Genomic DNA, 10,097 nt, shown 5'->3' on the forward strand with positions numbered 1-10,097 from the left:
TTATTTTTAGAATAAATTTGAGTCATTTTAATAGATATTTATAAGTTTAGAAAAGATTCAAAATTAATCAAAAACTTGAAATGATTTCAAGTAATTTAAACGAAGTGTGTTAACATTTTTTTCAGAACTTTTAAATATATTTTCAAATTATTCGAAATTTTCCTACAATTTCAGGAAAATCCTGCAAATTAAAAAAATTCCTTAAAATCTTCCAGGTTCTTTTTTGATCATTTTGGAAATCTTTAAAAATCTTTTTAAATTTTCGATCACAATAATTTTTCAAAATGAAAAATTATTTTCGATTTTCCTAGGATTCGTAAGAAATTTTGTTCATTCTTTTGAAAACTTTCACAATCCTTGAAAAGATTCTAAATTTTTTATTTGAAATCTTCAAAAATCTAAATTTTGTTTCAAATTCGAAAAATTTTCAAAAATGATTTCAAATGTGGAAAAATTTAAAACCATTTCTAAATTTCTCAAGATTTCTAAATAGAATTTGACAGCTTTTCAAAGATGCTTAAACTATTTAAAACGAAAATAATTTAACTTCTAATTTAAGAGCCGTTAAGTAACAAAAAATTATTTTTCAATTTTAGTGTGCAGCTTGATATTAATTGAATTTTCCCTACAATTTTAGGAAAATCCTTCAAATTAAAAGAAAATCCTTAAAATCTTCCAGGTTCTTTTTTGATCATTTTGGAAATCTTAAAAAATCTTTTTATATTTTCTGTCGCAATAGTTTTTCAAAATGAAAAATTATTTTCAATTTTCCTAGGATTCTTAAGAGATTGTTTTCATTCTTTTGAAGGCTTTCACAATTCTTAAAGAAGATTATAAATTTTTGTTTGAAATCTGCAAAAAAACTACATTTTGTTTTAAATTCGAAAAAGTTTTTTAAATGATTTCAAATTTGGAAGAATTTAAAACCACTTCTAGATTTCTCAGGATTTCGGAATAAAATTTTAAAGCTTTTGAAGGATGCTTAAACTATTTAAAACGAAAATAATTTAACTTCTAATTTAAGAGGATAATAATAAGATGATATCTTTTTAAAAATTATTATTTTTAGATCGATTATTTTACACTTATGTTACGATATACAATTACAATTAAATTATTTTCTACCTATGTACATGCATGGTGAGCTAGAAGATATCTGAATCGTCTCAAATCTAAAAATTTCTGTAAGATGTTAACTCAAAATTATCTCGCAATTTGCAAGAATAACAGGTATCACAAACAGTGTCAAGTCTTATTAATAAAACTAAATTCGTCAGTTTCTTACAAGAAGTTGAATATTTCTCATCGTCGATCTTCGAGTAAAATATTCAACGTCGTTAATTATTCATCAGGATGAGCCGAAAAAACTCAAAATTATTAGGTTCGTTGATAGGACTGAAAAATTTCTTTGTGACATTCCGAACTTAAAAAAGAAAAAAACTGTCTCACCATTGAGCAATTTGATAGAAATTTTGCAAATTTCTTGAGTTTTTTCGACCCACTCCTATTGTTTATAACGAAATTTAAAATATAATTTAAGGTCAGTCTTTTCAGGGTTGATTTGCGGTGCAGTTTCTTTCATCACTGCCATCAGAGCATTCGAGAAATCCGTTGCATATTCGCGATTTAGGGAGGCATTCTCCTAAAGGGCATCTGTGACCTTTGCAAGAAGTCACCATTGCTGGAATTTCCTCTCTATCTGTTGTTCGTTTTATCCAAGGAAGATAGTGGTAAACTTTTGTGTAAACTCCTGGCCTTCCTGGTCTTGCACATCCGTAACCATTCGAAGTTATTCCTGAACGAAAAATTTATAAGGTAAAAATGGACCCTAATGTGCGGTCGTCCATAAACTATTTATAAATTAGGTGCACATTTTCAACCAGAAATTAATTTTAATATTTTTAGATAAAAAACTTAATTTTCTAGCTAGAAAAAAACTTAATTTTCAACTAGAGTTGCATTGCCAAACGAATACTTGAACTTTCAAGCAAAAGATTCGAGCTTTTAAGAAAATAGTTCATGTCAAAAATAATGAATTTTTCCCAAAGAAAGGTGACTTCAAACACAAAAGATAAATTTTCAAGGAAACAGTTGAATTTTCAGCCAGAGATGAATCTTGAAAAAAATTTATTTTTAACAAAGTAGTTCAACTTTCAGCCAAGTAGTTGAATTTTCAACTAATAAAGATGCATCTTTAACGAAATAGTTGAATTTTAAACCAAAAAGACGAATTTTTCCACCGAGAAGAATAATTTCCAACAAAAGTGTTGAATTTTGAATAGAAAAAATACAAATTATCTACAAAAAAGTTGAATCTTCAACCAGAAAATATGGTTTCCCAAAAAAGAAGCTAATTTTCTACTAAATAGTTACATTTTCAAATAAACAGATTATTTTTTAACCAAGTTGATAAATTTTCAGCCAAACATATGGATATTTTAAGCAGAAGTGTAATTTTTAATCAAGTAGTTTATTTTTCTATTAAATTGTTGATTTTGAAGCCAAAAAGATTAATTTTTTTGAGAAACAGTTAAATTTTCAAAAAAAAATTTAATTTCATACCAAATAGTTCAATTTTATACTAAAAATTTAAATCTATAAGAAGTATTTTATCTTTAAACCAGAATTATAAACGAAGAAATTGAATTTTTAATTAAAAAAAGGATGAATTTTTCATAAAGTATTCAAAGTATTCAAACAAATAATTGCATTTTAAAGCAAAATAAAATGATTTTATCAAATTAATGTTTAAACTAAATTAGTTTTCAACCATGTGGTTTAATTTTCACAAAAAATATTAATTTTTAAACAAATAGTTGTATTATAAACGAAGAAATTGAATTTTTAATTTAAAAAAAATGAATTTTTAAACCGAGGTGAATTTTCTATTAATATTATAAATAAAAAAATTTATTTTTAACAAGAGTTCAGTATTCAAACAAATAATTGCATTTTAAAGCAAAGAAAAAATGATTTTATCATGAAAATTAGTTTTCTACACAAAAACACGAATTCTCAATCAAAGAGATTAATCGTGAACCAACAAAAAATTAGTTTTCAACCAACTATATTAATTTTTACCAAAAGGATGGATTTCTTTCCACCGAGAAGATTAATTTTCAACAAAAGTGTTGAATTTCGAAGCTAAATAATACGAATTGTCCACAAAATAGTTGAATTTTTAACCAAAAAATATGGCCTTCCCAAAAAAAAGGTAATTTTCTACTAAATAGTTACATTTTCAAATAAACAGATTATTTTTAAACCAAGTTGATCAATTTTCAGCCAAAAATATAGATATTTTAACAAGAAGTGTCATTTTCAACCAATTAGTTTATTTTTCTATTAAATTGTTGATTTTGAAGCCAAAAAAAATTCAGTTTTTGAGAAACAGTTGAATTTTCAACCAAAAAATGAAGATCATACCAAATAGTTCAATTTTATACTGAAACAATAAATCTGCAAAAAGTTTTACTTTTTAAACCAAGTACTTGATTTTTCCACCAATAAATAGTAATTTTTTCATTTTTAACTAAGAAAAGTTAAATTTAACCAAGAAAGATGAATTTCAACAAAATAGTTGAATCCTCAATCAAAACGAATTATTTTTCGACTGCAAATTTCCTTTTTAAACCAAAAATCATGAATTTCCGTCCAAGAAGATTATTTATTTAGTTAAAAAGACGAATTTTTAACTAGAAAAAATCCATTTTCAATGCAAAATATCAATTTGTAATAAATATGAAATAGTTAAATTTTTGTACTAAAAAAAAAAACATTTTCAACAAATTATTTAAAATTTCAACCAAAGAGATGAATTTTTAACAACGTAGTTCGACTTTCATCTGAATAGTTTAATTTTTATTAAAACCTTATAATTTTAATTCAAATAGTTGCATTTTAAACGAAACAATTGAATTTCCAATTTAAAAACAAAGTAATTTTCAACCAAAGAGATTAATCGTGAACCAAAAAAATGCATTGCTAACAAATTAGTTTTTATACTAATTCAATTTCCAAACAAGTAGTTTAATTTTTACCAACAATTATTAATTTAAAAAAACGAATTTTTCATAAAAAAATGAGGTGTATTTTCAACTAAAATGATAAATTTGAAAGAATGTATTTTCAATAAGAGTTCAGAAAATAATTGCACTTTAAAGTAAAATAAAATGATTTTATCAAATTAATGTTTGCCCTAAATTAGATTAACGAAGAAATTGAATTTTCAATCTAAAAAAAAACGAATTTTTAACCAAAGGTGAATTTTCAAATAAAATTATAAATTAAAAAAATGTATTTCAACAATAGTTCAGCATTGAAACAAATAATCGTATTTAAAAACAAAGGAAAAAATGATTTTCTCAAGAAGATTAGTTTTCTACCAAAGAAGACGACTTTTCAAACAAAGAGATTAATTGTTAGCCAAAAAAATTATTTTTAACAATTTAATTTTTAAACTAAATTAATTTTAACCAACTAGTTTAATTTTTACCAAAAAATATTAATTTTGGAATACGTAGTTGCGTTATATAAAAAGGAATTGAATTTTCTATTTAAAAAAAAACCGAATTTTCAAACAAAGTGATGAATTGTCAAACAATAAAATGAATTTTTAACCAGACTTGAATTTTTTAACTAAAATTATAAATTGAAAAAAAATCATTTTCAACAGGATTCGATCATTTAAACAAATAATTGCATTTTAGAACAAAAAAAATTATTTTATCAAGACGATTAATTTTTTTCCAAAAAAGACAAATTTTCAAGAAAATATATGAATTTCCAAATAAATAAATAAATGTTCAGCCAAATAGTTGAATTAAAACCAAAATAATTAAATTAGTCATCAAATACATAGTAGAATTTTTAAATAAGCGAGATGAATTCCGACCCAAAAATATATTAGTAGACTTTTTAACCATAAGAAAAAAAAAACCTCTAACGTTAAATAGTAAAATTTTCTTATAGGGTTCTATTTATTTAATTTATGTCACGGCGAAATTCGCAAACTTTGTTAAAAATGATCTTCCCTGATACCAGCCATAGTTTTCGGCATCTCATTTCGGGGCCTCCTTCTCCTAAAATTTTTAACGTAGTTTATGGATGACTCCTAAGTTGAATTTAATTTACTACCAAATAGTCAAATTTTTAAATGAATAGATTAATTGTAACCAAATAGATCAATTTTCTACCAAAATTACTTCAATTTTCAACGAAAAATATGAATTTCTAACAAATGAAAAAAAATGGCCAGTAGTAGGAATCGAGCTCAGACTTTCCAGCTACAAACTCCGAGCACTTCCGCCTGAGTTGAAAGAATCTCGCATGGCGGTCTATTTAACATGCGTGGATTTTTTCAAAACCGTTTTTTAGAAACTTGAAATTAAAAAAAAATGTTAAAAATAAAACTTAAAAAAAAATATTCAGAAGGGATATTTTACCATGGAGAGTGTATCTGTTGTCAGATTCTGAACAAACAAGTGGACCGCCGCTGTCACCTGAGCATGCATCTTTCCCGCCATCTTTCAATCCGGCACAAAGCATTCCAGATGTGAGTCTATAGAGAGGTAAAAATAATGTCCTCCTGCGACAATCTTCTGTTGAAATTACTGGAAGTTCTGCTTCTTGAAGTGTATCAGCTGTAATGATAAATTCATTTGATTAAAGTAAATTTATTTTTTGATGACAAATTTTCAGAAATTCTAGCAGAATACCCAATTATTAAAAAATTGAATTCTTATTATTCATTTATTTTAGAAATTCTTATTCATTCAATTATACTAATTATTTTAAAATTATTATTTAAGTCTGTGGAATACTTAAAAAAATAACAATTTCTGACTCGCTTGAAAAAGACGATTTTTAAACGGAATATTTAAAAATTGCAATAGTTCAAACTTTTACTATTTGAAATCAGAAACTTTAATAGTCACACAATTTTAAATTCTGGCTTGAGGATTTACAAATTATTATTGATTTTAAAGCAGTTTTAATAAAAATTCTAATTTTTCAATTTTGCTAATTTTTGATTTATGACTGTAATTATTGAATTTGGAAAAGTATCAATCAGAATCAATCACTTCAAAAATTGTAAACGTTCTAAATTTTAGTATTTGGATCCAAGGCTTTGACAATTAAACAATTTTAAATTCTGCATTGAGACTTTATGCATTATTTTCAATTTTCAAATAGTTTCAATTTAAATTCTAATTTTTCCATTCAGTACATTTTTTGATTTGTGACTAATTATTGAATTTTAAAAATCATAAATCACAATAAAATCAAACACATTCACTTCAAAAATTGCAATCGTTCACAACTTTACTATTTCAATCAAAACCTTTATTAGTTAAAACAATTTTAAATTCTGTATTGAGACTTTATAAATTATTTTCAATTTAAAATAGTTTCAAATTTTTTAATGTACATTAGATTATTAATTATTAATGATTAAATTGGAAAAGTTTGAAATTGAACAATTTCAAATTGAACGTATAAAAAAATTAAAATTCATTATATTCGACTGTTTATTTAAAATAAAATTTTTAAATTAGGTGGTTAAAATGAAACGATTAAAAATGATGTTTTGAAAATTTTTTAAATTAAACTAATTTGCTATTGTAAGCCCCAATAGTTAAATGATTTATTCAATAATTGTGAATCGGTAACATTTTCCAATACTAAAAGTTCAATTTTTAATGTTACAGTTCCAATTTTGCCATTTTGCATATTTTTAATTTGTGACTGAAACTGTTCAATTTTTAAAAGTATACTTAAATTACAATCGCTATCAGTAACTTTAAAGATTGCAGTCCTTCAAAACTTTATTATTTTAATCGAAAGCTTAACAAGCTAAACAATTTTATATTCCGGATTAAGGCTTTATACATTATTTTAGCTATTTAAATAGTTTGAAATACTTAGATTCATAATAAGACTCACAATAATTTTAAGATAAAAACTAAATTAATCGGAGGGGAGTTAATGAAAAAATTTTTAATTGATTTTTTTTATTAAATATGGTAGTGATCCTGGATGGTTTTTTTTAAAACAAAAAATTGCATAAGGAATCAGAATTTTTCAAAAATGTCACCCCACTGAATCATGCTTGAAATATTGGTTCCGGAAGTCATAAAAATGTTCAAAAACCTATTTTATGCATTAAAAAATGGTTAAATATGAATATTATTCCTCAAATAAAATAAATAAATGAGTCAATTACAATTTTTTAAAAATTGAATGAAAACCAAATTGGCCGGCAGCAGGATTCGAGCCCCGACTTTCAAGTTACAAATACGGAGCGCTTCCGCCTGATTCCGCCCCACAGTGATTATTGTGTAATAAAAGTTTGCTTACGGAAAATCGTTCCAATTTCGAATAACTGGCCCCAGCCAGTAACTGTACACATCGTTCCAGTTCTGGGTTCTGATTCCGGTAGACAAACAGGTCGAACATAATCGCTGAATTCTACAGAAGATTCGAGTCTCAAAAGAGCGATGTCATTGATAAATCCATTATCAATATAATCAGGATGGAGGGAGATGTAGTCCAACTTCAAAAGTTGTTCATGGGGACTGGGAAAACTTCCTCTTCGAGTCGCTCCAATTCTTGCAACCCAGTGCTCGTTCTGACCACTGAAAATTTTTTGTTCTAGTTATTATCATTATTATAGATAGGCTTGCTTATTTCGCATTTTCCTTTACGTTTCGCCAAGGGAGAGGAAAACTACAGAAAACTATCTTCGCGAGTACAGCCGGTTTTTCCACTATCGAGTTTGAATCTAGACATTCGATATCATCGAGTGTACATCGTCACCCTCAGTGTCAAACCGCCCACCCGACATTTGTTGGACATTGTCTTACTTATTTCATTTAGTTTTTAATCTTAGCAGCTTTTGTATACATAAAATTTATTGGACTAGCCATTCAAGGACCATCCACCCAAGAAAAAAATTTTAAACTTACCGATAAAAGCAGTGTCCAGCAGATAGGACCCATCTATCACTGATAAGAGCACCTCCGCACTGATAATCGCCCTCTTTGTAAAGGGCAACTTGCCAGGGCCAACTTCCAGCCGAGGAACTACCGCCACCGACAATCCTGTAATGTCGGGATAAATATCTACTTAAATATTTGCGCGTTACCTGGGGAATGTGCCCTTATTATGTAGGGATGATTTTTGAAATTTTAGAACCCCTTTCCCCCTTCCCCAATTCTAAGGATTCTTAAGATTTTTGTGACCCCCCTCCCATTCTTACTTAAGATTTTATATTTTTTACTGTATATACATACCTCATAAGGTTGGCCCAAAAAACAAAGGTTTCGATTTTTTTGGCGGCACCCTCTCACTTCGTTAGGGTTAAAAAAATGAATACGTGTTTTCTTATTATTAAGAGGGCCTTCCATTGTAAGGAATCGTAAGATTTTTTTGACCTTCCCCTTCCGAGGTAATATTTTATATTTTCTACTGAATATACAGAACTCGCTAAGGTGGCAAAAAAAAAATTTCGTGTATTTTTTTGCGGCACCCCCTCACTTCGTTAGGTTCCCAAATAATGAAAAAGTGTTTTTAAATATTAGGAGGGACCCCTATTGTAAGGATTCGTAAGATTTTTGTGACCTCCCTCCCCTTTTTAGGTAATATTTTTTATGTTTTACTGAACATACAGAACTCACTAAACATGTCCAAAAAATAAGTTTTGCATTTTTTTACGGCATTTCCTCATTTTTTAAGGTTTATAGCAAACATTATACGTTTTTTTAATATTAAGAGAGCCCGCTTTTGTAAGCATTCGTAAGATTTTTGTGACCTCTCCCCCTCCCCTTCTTGCAAAAGATTTTTTATCTTTCAATGAATATACAGGCCTCACTAGGATGGTTGAATGAAACAAAAGTTTTGAATTTGTGTGCCCCCTACTCCCCTCCATATTGTTGGGTTCCTAAAAAAGTGAATAAGTGTTTACACACACACAGACATTAGGAGGGCCCCCTATTTTAAGAATTCATAAGATTGTACAACCCCTCCCCTCCGTTTTCTTGTGCAAAATTTTATATTTTCTACTTAATATATAGAAGGTTGGAAAAAAATTTATAATTTTGGTGTGAAACCAACCCCATTCACCCTCCTTCTATTTTTTTAGATAATCAAAATAAGTGAATACGTGTCTATGTATTTCTTAAATATTAAGAGAGCCCCCATTTTAAGGATTCGTAAGATTTTGTGATCCCTCCCATTCTTCTTTTTATGTAAGATTTTATGTTACTTACTTAATATGCAGGGGTGGTAAAAAAAATTCCGAATGTTGTGACGACCCCCCCCCCATTTTTTTTAATTTCTAAGAAAAGTGAATACGTATCTTTAAATATATATTTTGTCAATATTAAGAGGGCCCCTCCAACCCTTTGAAGTTTTCCCGTAGAAAAATACGAAAAAAGACACATTTTTGTTATCTCCGTCCAAAAAGTAAAAATGTATAATAAGTATTTTCAAATACTACAAATCGATCATTAATTTTTTATTATAATCCTCCTGAGCCCCTTTTATGGTGTCCCAAAAAATACCCCTTGTAAGTGCAATAAGGATTTTGTAGAATATTTACCTTAATTACTATTTTTTCACATTTTTTTCATAGATTCTCATGAATTAATATGTTATAATATTTTATATATTTGTCAATTAATTTTAAAAATGCTAAACAGTTTTTTTATTTAATGATTACATTTCAATATAATATTTAATATAATATTTTATGAATTCTATGATCTATTTAATGAATTTGTAAAGGGTTCATCTTTATTTAAATTGTTTGTTTATTGTTTACACAATTTGTATTAGTTTAAACAATTTATTATCTTATAATATCACGCATTAACTGTATTTTCTTAATGATTTGACCTTATTTATAAATTGGCAGAGTGAATGTTTTAATTTTAATCGTCCTTTTTATTGTTTGACGGAATTCGTTTCAAGTCTGACAGGCACTACACTTGAATTCACAGAATATTTCGAGGATAAAATATCTTATTTTTTAGTCGAAATTGGGCGAAACCTATTTTTTTGACTCTCGAAAAAAAAAGATTTTGCGACTTGATATA

General features: G+C 27.0%; 1 protein-coding gene across 1 annotated transcript in view; it reads right to left on the minus strand.

Annotated features, from left to right (window-relative positions):
- Positions 1–1,046: 1,046 nt before the first annotated feature.
- The window catches only part of LOC117167311, an 80,844-nt gene continuing 71,793 nt past the window's right edge, over positions 1,047–10,097 (minus strand). Inside the window, exons 10-13 of the mRNA XM_033352147.1 lie at positions 7,968–8,102; positions 7,360–7,637; positions 5,445–5,642; positions 1,047–1,795 (exon numbers count right to left, since the gene is read on the minus strand). Of these exons, the coding sequence (XP_033208038.1) occupies positions 1,551–1,795; positions 5,445–5,642; positions 7,360–7,637; positions 7,968–8,102 (856 nt within the window). The 3' untranslated portion in view covers positions 1,047–1,550. The remainder of the gene's footprint in view (positions 1,796–5,444; positions 5,643–7,359; positions 7,638–7,967; positions 8,103–10,097) is intronic.

Source organism: Belonocnema kinseyi, chromosome 2 (genome assembly GCF_010883055.1).
Source record: "Belonocnema kinseyi isolate 2016_QV_RU_SX_M_011 chromosome 2, B_treatae_v1, whole genome shotgun sequence".
In the NCBI taxonomy this organism is placed as follows: Eukaryota; Metazoa; Arthropoda; class Insecta; order Hymenoptera; family Cynipidae; genus Belonocnema; species Belonocnema kinseyi.